This window comes from Schistocerca gregaria, chromosome 6 (assembly GCF_023897955.1).
Source record: "Schistocerca gregaria isolate iqSchGreg1 chromosome 6, iqSchGreg1.2, whole genome shotgun sequence".
Lineage (NCBI taxonomy): Eukaryota > Metazoa > Arthropoda > Insecta > Orthoptera > Acrididae > Schistocerca > Schistocerca gregaria.
Window position 1 is genome coordinate 336518402 of NC_064925.1, and position 19827 is coordinate 336538228.

Genomic DNA, 19827 nt, shown 5'->3' on the forward strand with positions numbered 1-19827 from the left:
AATGCTCATTAACAATTGAAAATCTAGGGTGAAATGACAACAATGTTGTTGAACTGAAATATTGTATTACTGTCTAACAGTGTATGTGTCTTTTGGCAGCAAACAAAAATGGCAATAAAGTTTACAAGCGGTTAAAAATTGGAACAAATATGGAAACAATGGAATAATATGAATATGATAGGGAAACTTTTAATAATTTCCAGAAATTTGGTGGTAGAGCAAGTAAAGCCAGCTGTATGCAAAAGAAGTGGTGCTACAATGTACTCTCAGCCTAGTGGCGTAACCAGTGCAGTGGTACAGGCAAGAAGACAATTAAGATAAGCAAAGTATGACAATATTGAGTAAATAAATTACATTTAATTTCTATGAAAATATAACGTATGAGCATGTGTTAAATAATTAAAAAATAAACAAGCACCTTCTTGTTATTCTTCAGTTTCTCCTGGTGTATTTGTTGATGGAACAGTCCGCAGGTGTACTGCCAGTTCATAGTGCCCAATGGGCATAATATTTCAGTAATCAGACATGTCGCCATTGGCAGGTGGCACTGATGAACTAAGCTCCTGGTATGCTTGGCCAACTTACTTTCCCTCCTCTTGCAAGCCATCCCTTCTGCGAATTGAAGTAAATAAATTACATGTAATCTGCTTAGATTAGATTATGTTAGATTAATACTTGTTCCATAGATCATGAATACAACACTTCGTAATGATGTGGAAAGTGTCAGGTTAATGAAAGATGTCTGTACAAGATATTACATTACACAAAATATTGCATGACACTAATGCTTAAGTTAGTTTTTCCCCCTCCCTTAATTTATATCTAAAAATTCAGCCAATGAGTAGAAGGAGTTGTCATCTATAAATTCTTTTAATTTATTTTTAAATGTTGGTTGACTATGTCAGGCTTTTGATGCTGTTTGGTAGGTGACCAAAGACTTTTGTGGCAGCATAATTTACCCCCTTCTGTGCCAAAGTCAGATTTAACCCTGCATAGTGAAGATCATCCTTTCTCCTGGTGTTATAGCTATGCACACTGCTATTACTTTTGAACTGGGCTGGATTATTAACAACAAATTTCATAAGTGAATATATATACTGTGAGGTTACTGTGAGGATCCCTAGATCCTTAAATAGATGTCTGCAAGATGACCGTGGGTGGGCTCCAGCAATTATTCTGATTACACATTTTTGAGCAATGAATACTTTTCTACTCAATGATGAATTACCCCAGAATATGATACCATACGAAAGCAGTGAATGAAAGTAGGCATAGTAAGCTAATTTACTGAGATTCTTATCACCAAAATTTGCAATAACCCTAATAGCATACGTAGCCGAACTCAGACGTTTCAGCAGACCATCAATGTGTTGCTTCCAGTTTAACCTCTCATCAATGGACACACCTAAAAATTTTGAAAATTCTACCTTAGCTACAGACTTCTGTTCAAAGTCCATATTTATTACTGGAGTTGTGCCATTTACTGTACGGAACTGTATATACTGTGTTTTATCAAAATTTAAAGAGAGTCCGTTTGCTGAGAACTACTTAATAATTTTGTGAAAAACATCATTTACAATTCCATCACTTAGTTCTTGGTTTTTGGATGTTATTACTATACTTGTATCATCAGCAAAAAAAACTAACTTTGCATCTTCATCAATATGGAATGGTAAGTCATTAATGTATATCAAGAACAGTAAAGGACCTAAGACCGAACCCTGTGGGACCCCGTGTTTGATAGCCCCCCAGTTTGAGGAATCAGCTGTTGTATTAACATTACATGAACCACTTATTTCAACTTTCTGCATTCTTCCAGTTAAGTATGAATTAAACCATTTGTGCACTGCCCCCCTCACACCATAATGATTTAGCTTATCTAAAAGAATTCCATGATTTACACAGTCAAAGGCCTTCGAGAGATCACAAAAAATACCAATGGGTGATGTCCGGTTATTCAGAGCGTTTAATATTTGATCAGTGAAAGCGTATATAGCATTTTCTGTTGAAAATTTGTGGTGTTCTAAAATTTAAACCCTGTAATTTCTTACAGTAATATGTAAATGTTCACATCACACCCTTCACTTTGTGTTGGCACACCATTGTGTCATGGCCCTCTGGTTGCAGAACACTGTGTTAGGCAATACAGGTATCATGACAACCATTGCAACTTCTGGCAGATTAAAACTGTGTGCTGGACCGAGACACGAACTTGGGACCTTTGCCTTTCGTGGGCAAGTGCTGTCGCAAGTTCTGCAAGGTTTGAAGGAGAGCTTTTGTGAAGTTTACAAGGTAGGAGGTGAGATACTGGCAGAATTGAAGCTGTGGCGATGGGTCATGAGTTGTGCTTGGATAGCTCAGCTGGTAGAGCACTAGCCAGTGAAAGGCAAACTTCCCAAGTTCAAGTCTCGGTCCGGCGCCAGGAAGTTTCAAATCAGCGCACACACTGCTGCAGAGTCAAAACTTCGTTCTATGACAACTGTTGTTTCTCCCATTTTGTTGCTAAAAAAATAACTAATTTGACGTCCTGCTATTTGGTAGATTGTTATGAGATATGTTAGATTATTATGAATTAAAAAGGCCACTAGTGGGACGTTTCCATGTGAATATCCTTGGTGGAAGGTAAAGTACTAACTCTTTGAGCAGTTGTCATGATGAAAATGTGATGAACTGTGATGGAAAGTGTCAGTTGAATGTGTTTATTAATTAGTGATGAGCTTGCAGTGGCACAGGAAAGAAGATTACAAAAAAATTTAAAGAAGTGCCACGTAAAGCCACCCTAATGAAGTCAGATGCTGACCTTTACAGAACTTTGCCAAAATAAAGTTCCCAAACTGTTCCCTGTCACTCCTATTGTACAATTATTGAGCTGAGGAGAAGTATCGGTACAACAACCATCACATTGAGTCTATTGCCAATTCCTTCAACTGTCCTCTCAAACCACACAAGCTGCAATACACATAGTCTTTCTGACTGAGCTGCCCAATCATGACGTATGACCCATACTCATTTCTTTAGTTTTACGAAGTTTTGGGTTCTATTCCCAGTCTGTCATACAATTTTGGTCTGACAGGAAGTTGCTTAGCGTCTGTTAGTGCTTAAATTGGAATAGCATTTTATTAGACGTTTCCTTCACATATTGTATGGAAGTATAATGGTATATTTTAAAGAAATATGAGTACCTGTTGTTGCTTGAGACCCCCCCCCCCCCCCCCCCCCAGTTCACCTGTACAGTGGGCCTCATGTGGCCTTAAACTGGCTCCGAAGTAAGTTTGTTAAGTAATTGCTACTTCCACTCATTTTTAACATGCTGCACTTGCGGATTAATTTAGTCTACTGTGCCTCCCCATCTTTCAATAAATCCATGATTGTTGCATAAAGTACATGAATGATCAGAAACTGGGAGAAGAATGTAAGAAACTTGTAAGCGGTGAGTATGATACTTCTAACATTTGTGGCTTTAACTTTTAACACTGATAGTTTTCTTTTGAACACGCATACTTATGTTGTAACTCAAGTAGGTCTCAGACCTGCTTCTGGAAATTGAGGTTGGTTGTGCTTAAGGAAAGGGTTTTCTGTAACTTAACTGAGTCAGCACATCAGCACATTTATATTATGTATTTATGCACAAATGCAAAAAAGTACTTGTGAAATTACAATGGAGTTTGAAATTTAGCAAAGTTCCATCTTCAGAGTGGCGGTGACACTATTGCTTCCAAAGCAGCAGGCACTCAATTGTTAAGGTAATCTGTCTTGCAGAGAATTTGGAAATTCAAGATGTAAATAAGCACTCATTTTTTATTTTTCAGAGTATACATCACTGCTGTTATAAGTATACTTTTTCAGTAGTAAACAAAATTAAAGTGATTAAAAGTTTGAACTTGCTTTAAATTTCAGGTCTATAACCTTTTTGTAGATGATATGCTAGTTGCTAAAAAGAGGATGGTGTCAAATGAATACAATATTCCTGCTTGTTATGCATACTTCTCTGGCCGGGCAATGATGTACAGGATGACAAAGAAACGAATTGATCGCTTAATGAAGGTATACATAGATAACTTATATAAAAAATAATGTAACATTCTTTGTCTTGTGCGTGAGTAACAGTGTTAGATAAAAATTTTGATACATTATTTTTCTAATCATTTTAATACTCCGAAAACTGTCTGGTAATTATAATAACAATATAGTTGAATTCTGGCCTTTTTAATAACTCAGTACTTACTGTTCATTGCTTTCGACACAGTATGAGTTGATATTAGCTATTATGATGAATCATAACTAGGTTCCTGCTTCTACTAGGTACTTGTTCCTTGTTACTTAAAATACAAAATGAACAAATTTCTTAATGATGTGATATTTGAATGGCACATATTGCCGTAGTCTCCCCTGTAAATGTAACTCAGAATTAATCTTTACACTTTGTCATTTACGAAAAAATTTAAAAAATTACAGATTATTTACAGAATAAAATGGATTCTGTCCTGTCAATCCATAGGGGCTGAATATTAATGGAATTAAGCTCTGGCTTGGACTCGCATTCGGGAGGACGATGGTTCAATCCATCATCCGACCATCCTGATTTAGGTTTTCCGTGATTTCCCTAAATCACCCCAGGCAAATGCTGGGATGATTCATCTGAAAGGGCACGGCCGACATCCTTCCCCATCCTTCCGTAATCCGATGAGACTGATGACCTCGCTGTCTGCTCTCCTTCCCCAAACAACCCACTTCTGGCTTGTTAATTACTTTGTTTGCCATATCTAATGTAACAGGTTTTAAACTATTGTCTAGTATTATCCTCCTATGGAGGCTATTAGTTCCCCCCCACCCAATATATAGAGTCCCCGTCTATTTCTGTGCCAGTTTTGTGTATCTGTTTAACTGTAGTGTAATTTTGGTTTCTCATGGATTATTATTCAGACAGATTATTTTGTACTTAAAATATCTGGGGCAGTTCTGCACAACATACTGTGAATTGATTGTCCCAGCATGACTTGGTGTTCCAAATTATAGAAATTATTTTATATAATTATGACATACATATTCCACAGATGTTGTAATGTGAGGAATTCACTTTGGTGTGGAATGGCATTAGCAACAGTATGAGTATACTATTAGTAATGTACATGTGGTATATATTTCACTTTTTCTCTTTACAGTCTAGCAATAAAAGTGTACACTATTATTGTTACATGTGATACAATACTACATTTACATTTTTAATATTATAACATCAGCTAAGTGACTAGATACTATTTATCTTTTAATTCTCCGCACATATTAATGGAAATTTAAGTAGTAAAAATATTGTATTTATTTTTAAAAGAGTTCATCTAAACAGAACAGTGGAATGTCAGAATGTATACTTCTTTAAATTGCATTTGAATAAAGATTTATTGCCTCTTAAAATTTAATATTATTGGGCAATACAGTGAAGATTTTAGTGCCAGATTATAATTTATTAAGTTCATAGTGGGGATCCACTACCCTAGCAGTGGAATGTGTTACAAATAATTTCTCTCATTCTGAGTCAAATTATTTAGAACAAGGTGCACATGTATTCAAATTCGGGTTTTTTAGTCCTCAAAACGTGATTTTTGCAGGGATGCCACATGTATGATTATAGTAGCTCTTTACGGAAATGTTAAAATTGTCTTTGAGATTGTTGTGTTAGCACCAAAGATTATACCGTAACGCATTATCAGGCGAAAAGTAGTTGAACTATATTGACTTTGAAATTACAGTGTGATCAAAATAGGATTAAATAAGCAAATATATGCAGATGACACCCTTCTTTAGTGTCAAGAGAAAACGATGTCTCTTTTTGTTTCTAATGCCAATGTGAACATAGTAAATTGAAGGAGTATACTTGCTGTATCACATGACTGTTGCATGCAATTTCTGTGTTAATGTGCTTTGTATTGAAGTCAGTAAAACTTCTTTTATTTCTTGTTGGTAGACTGCATACTATCCACCTGCTTGTACATCAGTAAACATTATGTAGCTATAGTGTTTTACTGATGTGCAAAGACTGGTACATTGAAACAAATAGGGAAAACATCAAGGGCCCATTAATAGATATTAAGCTGCAAGACTAAGAGATACATAGTTCAAGGCATTCAGCATTATCTGTTGCTTTCTGTTTTGAAGTTATGACTTTAACCAATTGCCTGCAAGTACTGTGATTCCATGATGATAGGCCACTGAAAAGGCCAGTTACCTACACCAGAGGAATAACTATAAGCTACCATCATAGTAACAATCAGATGGTGTTCCTTTTGCAATAGATAACAAATGCAGTCATATTAAATTGAACTCATTTTATAAATTTGTAATGCATACTTTTTTCAATGATAGTATATACCCTAAGGAAAAATGATCTGCACATACAACAAGTGTCCTTTTGTAATTTTCAGTTACTGGATGATGCCGAGTGGATGATACCTTGTGCAACTGGTGAAAAGACACACTCACAGTATGAAAGCATAGTGAAATGGACAGAAAATCAAGTGAAAGATCTTTATCACAAATGGATTGACACACTAGATGAAGATGTCAATGCTAGGCTGTGTCGACCTCTGATGTGCCACAGTTTGATAAATCCAGGTTTAATTGAGTGCAATTTTGATGGGTAAATTTCTTTTATGAATGTCCTTGTTTCTAAATGTGCACTGTTAACCATACCTTTTAACTTTGTAATCTAATAAGAAATGATTGCAATGAATTTTCTGTAGTTAATAACTTTCTTATATAAGTGCTGATTGATTATTAGTTGTATGCCTGGAAGTAGGCTAAATATGGGATTATCAAAGGAAATTAGGTTTTATTTAACATCTGGGCACAAACAGCATATAAACTAAGTAAATGAAAGAATTATGTACCCTATGATTAAAATCATACTTTGAAATATTTGTTATTACGTACTGTTTTGTAGAATCTTTAGTGATAAGATATGTCATCAAGATCATCATCATTATGATTTGTAGGCAACTGATGTCCACTAATAGATAAAGGCGTCCTGTAACCTTTCCCATCCATTACAGTTCTTTGTGATACATTTCCCTTCAGATCATCTAATGTTACCTATTCACCTTCCATTAGATCATCGCTGTGGTCTTGTTTTATCTGTTGGGATCCAGAAAAGGACTTCATAGGTCTATCTAACATCTATCCACCTGGCTACACATCCTGCCCATTTCCATTACATTTTCATTTAGTCATAACTATGCTCATCACTTGTCTGATCCAATTGTTTATTTTCTAGCCTATCCCACTAACTCTTGACATGCATATCTCAATTGCTCATTGATGTGAACAACTCATCTTCTTCCCTAAAACTTACATTGTACTAGAGCTTTCCTATGAAGTACAGACTGTTTGTGAAATATACTTTAGCTGAATAGCGTAACTTGCAGTATTGAGATATACAATAACAACTATTTATTAACATGACAAAACACATACAGCTTCTGAGAACTAATGTCCATATATCTTGATAACAGAAATGTTAATCCATGTTAGTGCATGTCAGGTGCACACTACAGTAAAATGCAGAGACATTGAAGTGGTGTGGAGCAGGAAGAATAAGTAACAACACAGTTCCAATAGGCTGGGAGCTTGAAGGCAGTCCACTGATGAGCAACAGGGTGCTGTTATGACATAGTCCAATGTGGCAATGAGCTCGTGGGTAGTCACATGCAGATACTGCAAAGTGGTGCCCTCTGGAATGGCTGATGGAAATGCAGCTCCATATGGGGCTCACAGCAAAGGTGAGACGACATCTCGGCAGATGGCAGCAGTGGTAGGCATAGTCTGTATCGAAGACTCGTAGCGGATGTTGATGGGTTGGAGCCCGGAGCGCAACTAACTTCCCAATGGTGGAGAACAAACATAAGTAGCCATCGACGGAAGGATACGTATGGGGGGTCACATGGACATGTGACCGAGTGTATATGGTTCTCTGCCTGTGACTGCTGCTCTGTGGACCGCAACCTGCACATCCCAAAGTTGTGCAGCTTGCCCCACCCTGTGAGCCTCAATGCTGTGGAAGCTGCAAGAGGCTCAGCAGTAACAACTCAGTGACTCTTCTGTTGACAAACATCTGCTGAGGCGATGCAGTGGCCATATTTAGCCCACGAAGCATGTACACAAGTGTGATGGCCAAATGTGCAGGGACACAGTCCTGCCTGTACCACAGTTTGTATGATGAAATGGTACTCGACAAAGTATCATGGTGGCCTAATACTGATCTCTCGTAATAAATCCTGTGCAATGAGTATTGAGATTTTAGTCATCAAAAATGAAGTTCCTGAGCATCTGTCTCTGTATGAAGTCCAATGCTTCAACTTTTCATTATCTGCACTTAGTACACCCATCTCTTGTTATCAGTTAACACATCCTGAACTGTATATTTAATCTGTAATAAGGAGACATTTGCTCTAATGAGAATGTAATCTTGGGTTTTGCAGCAAGGGAACTCTACGAGGGGCGTTTGAAAGTCCATGCAAAAATAAAAACTATGTACCTTTTTTTATTTTTCGGCATAGGCTCCTTTTAGACTTATACACTTTGTCCAACGCCGTTCTAATTTGTTATCCCTACTGAATAATAGGAATTGTACAAGTCTGCAAAATAGCTATTAGTTGCTGCAATCACTCCCTTGTTTGAAGAAAATCTTTGTTTCGACAGACATTTCTTCAAATTGGGGAACAAATAGTAGTCCGAGGGAACCAAGTTTGGAGAATAGGAGGAATGTGAAACAAGTTGGAATCCTATTTCTATTAATTTTGCGACAACAATTGCTGAGGTGTGTGCTGGTGCATTGTCGTGATGGAAAAGGACTTTTTTGCGGTCCAGCCGCCAGTATTTTTCTTGCAGCTTGGTTTTCAAACGGTCCGATAATGATAAATAATATTCATCTGTAATAGTTTTATCCCTTTTCCAGATAGTCAGTGAGGATTATCCCTTGGAAATCCCAAAAAACCGTTACCATAACTTTTCCGGCTGATGGAATGGTCTTCGCCTTTTTTGGTGCAGATTCTCCTGTGGTAACCCATTGTTTAGATTGTTGTTTGGTTTCAGGAGTATAGTAATGTACCCATGTTTCATCCACAGTGACGAAACGATGCTTAAAGTCCTGCGGATTCTTCCTGAACAGCTGCAAACTATCTTTTCAACACTTCACACAATTCCATTTTTGTTCAAGGCTGAGCAATCGCGGAACCCATCTTGTGGATAGCTTTCTCATGTCCAAATGTTTATGAAAAATATTATATACCCATTCATTTGAGATGCTCACAGCACTAGCAATCTCATGCACCTTAACTCTTCTGTAATCTATCACCACATCATGGATTTTATCAATGATTTCTGGAGGCATAACCTCTACAGGGTGTCCAGAATGTTCAGCATCACTTGTGTCCATAGGACCACTTCTAAAATTTTGAAACCACTTATAAGCTGTTCTAATCGAAAGTGCAGAGTCACCGTAATGTTTATGAAGCTTCTCTTTAACCTCCTGAGGGGTCCTGCCTTTCATAAAGTAATGTTTCATCACCACACGAAATTCTTTTTTGTCCTTTTTTTTTTGACAACCACTTGACTTCCTTGATTCACACGAATGCCAAACAGAAATAAATGTAACAATATGGGTGAAACGTGGTGTGCATTCTTTCCAAAGATGCTACTAACTAATCATGACCTCGATATGCACCATTGGTGCCATCTCACGGACTTTGCAAGGAGTTTTCAAATGTCCCTCGTATTGAGTTTTTTAACTCAAACAGTATCTACACTCATTGTCATAAAATACAGCTGCACTCTGTAGGACAATGCAGATAGTGACCATTGTTGGCAGGCAGATAGGTGGTAGCACACACATGAAATGATTACACTTTTCGTCTTAGAAGGACCAACACATTGGGTTGTACGGCCACAAAAGCTAATATGACGTCAGGCCTCTATGGTTTTGAATACAAGCATAAAGACGTGTGGTGTGGAGTTGTACAGGTCTCAGATGTTGTACTGTGAGACTCCATCCCATGCCGTTTATACAAAAGCACGCAGATCGTGCAGATTGACAGGTGAAGTTGGAAGTCCTGATGACATGCTCCATGGCATCCTAGACATTCTCATCAGTTGCGTAGAGATTGGGCTATGCGGCTGGCCATGACCAGTATCTGTAGTTGCAAGGATGTTCAAGTGGCACCAGTATGAGGATATGAGGATGAGAGTTCTCATGTGGAAATAGGACAGGGGCACGGACATTCAAGAACAGCAGAGCTACCACTTGCAAGCCCTCGTCCATGCTCGAGGTGGCTTGTCGCAGAGCCTGTTAGCAACACTTATGGTTTTTCGGCACCATAGGACAATTGTCCCCACACTGTCACACCAGGACATGTTATGGGAGACCACAAACTGCTCATTCTTGCACTCTCCACTGCACCTGTAGACACAGATTCGGAGGTTGTAACCTCCAAGATAGAAACAGACTTGTCACTACAGACGATCTGCTGCCAGTCTGCATGGCCCCATGTCCATCATTGCCAATATTAGGTGGGTCGGGTGTGATGCTGTGGGGGTGAGTGTGAGGCTTCATAATGGTTGGTGTGCGGTGAGCCCTGCGTCATCCAGTCTCCTGTCAGTAGCACCAATACTTACAAGATGTTGTAGACAAGGCAGGACAGCCCAATGAATGGCCATTGTATCTCCTTGCACGTAGCTCCTTGTGTCGGACATTCAGATTCTACATGTCATGTATGTGAGCCTTCCTGTGTCCATTACCATCAACAGTGGGCAACGGTTCTGTCTGTACGACCAGTGTGGTGCAACCCCACAGTGCAGCCGCTCTTGAACTCATCCATATGGGCAACCAACTTTCAGATGTGGTCACAAGGGCAAAGTACATGTTCAGGTGGCGCTTTAGTGATGCTACTCACTGATGTAATGTCCAGCATGACCATTTGCGGCCCTTTTCTATCAACTGATGTCCATGCCACCATGGCTCCACACGTGCTACCTGAGTGCATGGCCAACCATGCCAAAGAAGCCATTAGTATAGCTGCTACTATGCAAGATACCTATCTAGTGGATCGGTTTAGTGCTTCTGGGTGCATCTCTTTTTAGACACTGTGTGTAATTACTGAAACTATCATGTATAATATTATCTTCATAGCGAATCTAATCATTACTATGGACACTTGAATTTCTCTTAATAAATTTGTAACACTTATGCACTGTAGAAACTGTGATCTGTGAGACAGTTTATACCTGCATCCTCACTTCATATATGTTTACTGACATATGTTGGTTTTTTTTTAACTTTCCAATTTGTTGTTGCTTTAACTGCCTTCAGGTGTCTTGTATTATAGTATCGATTATGAGTAATATTGTTATTTTCTTTGTTGTCCTGGTTAGTGTGCTGATTATTGTTGTGTTAGTATTTACAGTAGAGTCCCGTTAACCCGAATTAATTAGGACTGGACCTTGTCCGGATTACCGATTTGTTCAGATTAGCAAGAATTACAGTGACGAGTTTCTAGAATGAAGTATTCCAAGCAGATAAGTAGGTACACCATGGTAACAAATGGGAGAAAGTGTGGCAGCAATGGCTCAGTCCCACTCCCTGCCATTGTTGTTGCACGTTGTTGAGACCTTTGTAGTTTTGGAGGTCAGTGCACTGACAATTGGCTCACAAAGCATTTGGTTATACTAGTTATTTATTGCTGGCACACATAACAGTTGTATTGTATTCGTGGAGGTGTAGCCGTGTACGTATTTTTGTCATGAGTAAACGGAAACATACAATGTTAACTCTCAAAGAAAAACTGAATGCTTTGAAGCAGATAGACAATGGTGAGAATGTATCTGAACTGGCAACGGAAATGGGTGTTGGTAAAGTGTTGGTAAAGCAACCATTTGTGATTGGAAGAAGAACCGAGTGAAGCTTGAACAGTCCTGTGCCACGTCTTCTGGAAAAACACTCAAAATTGAGCAGACTTTGAAACAGTTCCAATATGATAAAGTGGATGAAGCTCTTTCCCTTTGGTTTGTGCAGGAAAGAGAAAGGGCAACTCCTTTGAGTGGAGCTCTGGTTCAGAAAAAGGCTGTTTACCTGAACAAGTTAATGAATGGTGATAAGTCCTTTAGTGCGAGTATGGGTTGGTTGGACAGATTCAAAAAATGTCATGGAATCCATCAGCTAACAAGTACTGGAGAGAAGCTTTCTTCTGACCATGATGCAGTGAAGGAATACTTGGGTGAGTTTAAAAAACTGACAAGAGAGGGAATGAAGTATCCCCAACAAATTTATAACGCTGATGAGACTGGCCTTAATTTTAGGGTATTTCTAACAAAAAGCCTGGCATCAAAAGCAGAAGAACATGCTCCTGGTTTTAAAATGTGCAAAGATCGTGTGACTTTATTAGTGTGCAGCAGTGCTGCTGGTAATCACAAGCTGCCATCAATGCTGATCAGCTAATCTGGCAGGCCCAGAGCTTATAAAAACTGCAACATGCAGTTCCTGCCCGTATATTCTCTCAACCAGAAAAAATCGCGGATGTATGGTAAGCTGTTCAAAGAATGGTTTCATGGCCAGTGTGTTCCCTCTGTTCGACAGTTTTCTAAGGAAAATCATTTGTCTCCCTGTGCAACCCTTTTCTTTGATAACGCGCCATCTCACCCCAGCACTGAGGAATTATGTGATGGAGAAATTGTGGCGAAGTTTTTTCAGCCGAATGTTACACCACTTCTACAACCAATAGACCAGGGCATACTGCAAACATTAAAACTAATTTCCAGAAAACAATTTTTAAGAATGCTGATCCAAGACCAGTGTGAAGGATGCTGTTTATTGGGCCACTGAGGCATGGCAGAATATTGCAGAAAATACTCTGAGAAAGTCGTGGAGGAAACTGTGGACATCTCTTGAATTACAGGACAACCTAGTTAAAAATGAAGAGGAAAATCTACTACAAATGATACAGACAATACCTGGATGTGAAGAAGCTAGTTAAGGAGACGAAGATGAGTAGATGGCAGCAGATGGGGCATGTGTGGAGAACCTTACTGATGCTGCTGTGACTCAAGAGCAGGAAGAAGTAGACTGCTCTGACGGAAGTGACAATGAGCCTTAAAGTGACAAAGGATAGCTGGTGCCACACAGAGACGCAGTAGAAGCCCTTGGCCTCGTGTTAATGTTATTTGGAGCAACAGACCACTGCTACACTTGCTGATTTGATGTTCATGAGACAATGGTACAGCTATGCGTCATATAACGAAATGTCTTCATGACACCAAAAAACAATGAGTTTTTGTCATCTAAAAAGTAGGGATAAAATTTCCACTATATTTGAGTAAGTTTGACATCTTTTCTTTCATTGTTATGCATTGTTTAAACCTAATGTTTTCGTGCCAATTCTTCTAATATGTGTTTACTATACTGTGTAAATTAAAATAGTGTGCAGTTTACCACACAGTTTTCCATACGTAGACTAACATTTTTCATCTTCAGATTAACCGAACGTTCGGATTACCGGGATTCGGATTAGAAGCACTCTGGTGTATTTTGTTTGGATTAATTATTGTGTCAGTTAACAAAAATGAGATAATGCTGTTTGATGTGTGCTGCGTAGATACAAGTAATAGAAAGGAAACTGCAATAGATTTCAAACTTTTGCCTGTTTTCTATCCAAGTTTGTCAACATACACTACCGGCCATTAAAATTGCTACACCAAGAAGAAATGCAGATGATAAACGAGCATTCTTTGGACAAATATATTATACTAGAACTGACATGTGATTACATTTTCATGCAATTTGGGCGCATAGATCCTGAGAAATCAGTACCCAGAACAACCACCTCTGGCCTTAATAACGGCCTTGATGCGCCTGGGCATTGAGTCAAACAGAGCTTGCTTGGCGTTTAAGGTACAGCTCCCTATGCCGCTTCAACACGATACCACAGTTCATCAAGAGTAGTGACTGGCGTATTGTGACGAGACAGTTGCTCGGCCACCATTGACCAGATGTTTTCAATTGGTGAGAGATCTGGAGAACGTGCTGGCCAGGGCAGCAGTCGAACATTTTCTGTATCCAGGAAGGCCTGTACAGGACCTGCAACGTGCAGTCGTGCATTATCCTGCTGAAATGTAGGGTTTCGCAGGTATCGGATGATGGGTAGAGCCACGGGTCATAACATATCTGAAATGTAACGTCCACTGTTCAAAATGCCGTCAATGTGAACAAGAGGTGACAGAGATGTGTAACCAATGGCACCCCATATCATCACGCCAGGTGAAATGCCAGTTTGGAGATGACAAATATACGCTTCCGATGTGCGTTTACTGCCATGTAGCCAAACACGGGTGCGAAAATCATGATACCGTGAACAGAACCTGGATTCATCCGAAAAAATGACCTTTTGCCATTCGTGCACCCAGGTTCGTTGTAGAGTACATCATCGCAGGCGTTCCTGTCTGTGATTCAGTGACAAGGGTAACCGCAGTCATTGTCTCCGAGCTGATAGTCCATGCTGCTGCAAACGTCATCGAACTGTTCGTGCAGATGGTTGTTGTCTTGCAGACGTCCCCATCTGTTGACGTAGGGATCGAGACGTGGCTGCACTATCTGTTACAGCCATGCAGATAAGATGCCTGTCATCTCAACTGCTAGTGATACAAGGCCGTTGGGATCCAGCACGGCGTTCTGTATTACCCTCCTGAACCCACCGATTCCATATTCTGCTAATAGTCATAGGATCTCGACCAACACGAGCAGCAATGCCGTGATACGATAAACCGTAATTGCGATAGGCTACAATCTGACCTTTATCAAAGTTGGAAATGTGATGGTATGCATTTCGTCTCCTTACACGAGCCATCACAACAAAGTTTCACCAGGCAACGACGGTCAACTGCTGTTTGTGTATGAGAAATCAGTTGGAAACTTTTCTCATGTCAGCATGTTGTAGGTGTCACCACTGGCTCCAACCTTGTGTGAATGCTCTGAAAAGTTAATCTTTTGCATATCACAGCATCTTCTTCCTGTCGGTTAAATTTCGCATCTGTAGCAATTTTAATGGCCAGTAGTGTATATGTGACAGACAGCTGTGTGATTGTCATTTGCTCTCTAGAATCTTCATTATGTGCAGTTATTTGATAAGTGAGTAAAAATAATGTAGCTGTTTATAAGGTTACTATTCTGGTGATATTGCTGGAAATCCTCAGTGGCACATGATAGAATGAAGTCTCCCACTCTAAAATAGCTTTAACTGGTGGTCTCTCAGTTTAATAACAGGAAAAACAACATTGATTTAAGTTGGATATCTTATCACATTCATTCATATTAAAGCACACTTTAGCTATGACCCATTCACAAACAGTCCTCTCTATATCATTAATTGTTTGCCAGCCAGAAAATGTTTATTAACTGCTTTGTACTCAGTCCAATTTCCTTCACTTGAATACTATTACATCAGATTAAGTAATACCTGCAGTGAAGTTCACATAGTGGCAATGTGGTCAGTATAGATTTCCATTTTGAAGTCAGACAAAAGCGGAATGCAGCCCTTTGTTATATTTTGTGCTTGTCATATTATTGAACCTTCATAATAAAATTTGGTTTGTGTTATATCTAGGTGCTGTTCTTTTTGTGCATAAATATTGTTGGAAGGATTCCTGATCATTTATCTTTTTAACATAAGGATGTCTCTGACAAGATTACTGGGTACAAACTTTTTTGGTAATTATGTGAAATAACATAGAGCTGTTAGCTGGATAACAGCTATCTACAGATTGTGCAACAAATATGTGTTGGGGGACATAAAGACAAGTGTAAGGATAATTAGTGTAACTGGTAATTATGTTTTACTTTATATAATATAAGGGTCAAATTTGCTAGTGGTGTTGTCCTATTGAATCACATAATAGTAATGATTAAAAGTATATCAGATAGCTGCAATATTGATAGTCAGATGAACAATGAGAGCTAATCAGAAAGACTGTGCCCCTATTTTTTAAGCCAAATTACAGCTGTAAATCCAAAGTCAGCATATCCATTCTCAGTGGTGGATCTTTCTTGGTCTGACCCAGCCATATACATTGGTACTACCATGGCATGGGGCTACAGTCAGATGTTGAAGTGGCAGTTGTGCTTCATGCATTCACGCCATATGAGCAGCGAAGTCTGATTTATTTTCTGTGGAGCAAGGGACAAATGCCCATTGAAATGAACATGGAAAGGGGAAAAATCTTGCTTTGAACAGTGTGAGGTGAGGGTTTGTGAGTTTGCAAAAGGCCATGAAGATTGGCATGACAATGAGCCTTCTGGGAGGCTGCATATTTCACTGACTGACAACAACATTTCCAGCAAGGATGTAGTGGTAAAAATGTAAATGTCGTGTGGCTAGGGCCTCCTGTCACGTAGACTGTTCGCTAGGTGCAAGTCTTTTTATTTGATGCCACTTCAGCGACTTGCATGTCGATGGGGATGAAATGATGATGATTAAGACAAAACAACACCCAGTACCTGAGCAGAGAAAATCTCTGACCCAGCCGGGAATCGAACCCGAGCTTTTAGGATTGACATTCTATCACACTGACCACTCAGCTACCAGAGGCAGACTGATGTAGTGGTGAAAGTGGATCTGAGTGTACTCCTTGAGGACAATTCCTGGGAGCTTGGCATTTTGTGTGGGCATGTTTACATTATCCACAGTTCCTTAGGGTATCAAAAGTTTTCGTGTCAGTGGGTCTCTAAGTAATTGGATGATATGATGAAAGGTAAGCAAATGATTACTTCTCTGAATCATCTGCAGTGGTATGCCAAGGAGGGTGACAATTTAATGGATCACATTGTTACTGCAGTGAAACACGGATACAGCATTTCATACTGGAATTTTAGCTGCAGAGCACGGTGTTGAAACTTCCGGGTTTGCCTACTGTTCATTGCATTCTGTTCAATGCCCTCTGTTGCAAAAGTGATGTTAACAGTCTTCTGGAATCACTGTCTACCCCTCCTGCATTTCATGTCACTAGGTGCAACCATCAATGTCAACAGTTATTGTTCCACACTGTCACATCTGCAGACTGCCATCAGGAAGAAGTGCTGATGGATTCTTGATGTGGTCAACAAGACAATGTGGGGCCATATGTGGCAGTCAGAACACCCAACAGTATCCAGTCATTTCACTGGGAGAGTGTGGACCAACTATGATACAGGCTGGACATCGCCCCTAGTGATTTGCATGTTTTCAGTCTGTTGAAGAAGTTCCTGGCAACACAGTGATTCACATGTAACAATGAAGTGAAGACAGCTGTCCAATGGTGGTTTCACAGAAATTCAGACAAATGCTACCACAAAGTCATCACAGATTTAGTGCTACAATGGGGCTAATGTCGGCTCCTGTGTGGGGACTCTCCAATTCAAACTTGTGTTTGGTTGTTACAATGTATCCCTCTGGGGTGGATTGCCATTTCTCATGTAAAATTCTCAGGCTCACAATTTCTCTACTGTATTCAATTTCTCAATTAAAGGATTATTTGGATAGTCAAGTTATCATCACTTTCAGAAAAAAATTAGAGAAATAAAAGTATAAAATCAGAGCTGGGAATTAAACAAGCTTAACAGTTCAAAGAAAGTGACAGTCATCTCATGTAGGTGACAGGATGGGGGTTCTGACTGCCACACATGGCCTTGCATTGTTGTGGACAACAACCATGTCGACCACATTGAGAATCCAGCAGCGCTTCTTCCTGATGGCAGTCCGCAGATGTGACAGTGTGGAACAATCATTATTGGCACTGATGGTTGCACCTAGAGATATGATATCCAGCAGGAGGGATCCACAGTGATCTCAGAAGACTGTTAACATCACTTTTGCAACAGATGGCATTGAACATTTTTTAAAAAATTGCAAACAACTTTTTGATTAATTACTTTTCAGAAAATATAAATTGTTTATTGGAAAAAGTAAGATTAGGGGTATGCAATGAGCTAGATCTTTTTGTAAATAAGCAGGTATTAGCACACAACACATTTCTATGATCACTTGATATTGTAACAACTTAAGTTACAGATTTCTTTTAAAGGAAAATGTTTTATGGAAAACTAACTGTGCTGTGAGAGTTAGCAGCACTCAATTTACTGACATATAAATTTTAATAAAGTTCTGCATAGATAGGAATTTTGACATTTTAAGTAAACAAGGTACATCTGACATCAGTCTAATAATTAAAAGAAAAAAATCAGATATCTTAATAAAAGTGTAGAATGGTAGCATATGGAGAAATTTCATCTTGCGACATTTTATGTTGAACGCACTAAATTCACAAATACATCTCTTTTGAAACTGCACCTTCTAACAATATAAAACACATCAAAGAAATTGAATATTCAAATAATATTGTGCATAATTATTTGGTATACAAGACCAAAGTTGAATTGCCTCAATGCAGTTCAGTCCGTGTCTTTCTTTTTAGCTCTTTGTTATCTTTTCTTCTTAATTGTGGTGCCTTTTGATTCTTCTCAGACTTCTGATCCATTTGTTCGTACATTGCAGCTAAAAATTGTTACATGATATTTCTAATCTTTACCAAATAACTTCTGAGATTTCAGTAGTGTTAATAACATGGGTACTATCTCCACACAACATACATAACCTCATTTACATTCTTGTCTCAGTACGTCATGTTCAAACTCAGAATCGAAACCAGCAAGACTGAGAAACATTATTTCGAAGTGTCTTAACGTGTTTTGGTTGTTTATCTCTGTACTACGGAACTCAGTGCATCTCCAATGCAGGCCAGTGTTCAGTGACATAACCATTTCTGCATCTGAGCAGGTATTTTCTCTGGCAAAGTTCCTACCATTACCATCCCATGTTGAAAATTTATGTCGTCCTTTGATAAGAGCTCACCACATGCAAATATAAATAATAACAATGCTTAATAACTGCACTTTTACCTATGACATTTCATTTTATAATGCTCAGTTGTAAGTATCATTCATGCATAAGAAAATGTAGAGATACGCGTCACTCCTCTTGGGCAGTATGTATCACCACAATTGATGTACTCCAAAGAATTCAGCCCTCTACTATGCTAAAATACTATGGATCATAAGGCTTTGATAACTGCTATAAAACAGCTGATTTAATTTTTGCTCGCCGTCCCAGTAGATGCAACATCCACTGAGTGTGCAAGACACGCCTCATTCTTAGGTGTCTTCAAAATGTAGGGGAAGATGAGAAAATACATTCATAAAAAAAAGAACAGACAGTTTACTTAATAAATACGAGTTGACTGTACTAATTCTTTGAGGGTTCCACTTTGACCATCATTTGGCTGTAAGACACTAACGGTGCCTGCCAACTGCATTGTGGGAGGTTCAGATCACTACACACTGCTCTTCTCTAATTTTCGCTTTAACTTCATCTACCATTTGGCTTTTGGTCTTCTGTAATCCTCTTACACAATTAAGGGATCTAATATTCTATACTCATATCCATAAAATATCAGATTATTTTCTATGATGACATAATCCTCCTAAGTAGTCCCTGACCAGATATCTGAATGGGGCACAATTTTAGCAACAGAATATTTTGCCCTGAAGGATGCCATTATCATTAAATCAAACAACACGTCTGCATATCCTCAGGAAATACCATGGTTGTAGCTTCCCCTTGATTTCAGCCATTCTTAGTACTAACAAGCAAGCCTGTGTTGGCTGATGGTACAAGCTCAGAACCATCAGTCATCCAAAGAGTGTAGAATTTGTAATTACTAAAATGCTTGCTGACCCTCATCAGGAACCCCATGTTAGTTTGG

The 19827-nt window shown here is 38.9% G+C and overlaps 1 protein-coding gene across 1 annotated transcript in view; it reads left to right on the forward strand.

Annotated features, from left to right (window-relative positions):
* The window catches only part of LOC126278873 (dynein axonemal heavy chain 2), a 914655-nt gene that overhangs the window by 137556 nt on the left and 757272 nt on the right, over positions 1-19827 (forward strand). Inside the window, 2 exon segments of the mRNA XM_049979148.1 lie at positions 3898-4044; positions 6420-6634. Of these exon segments, the coding sequence (XP_049835105.1) occupies positions 3898-4044; positions 6420-6634 (362 nt within the window).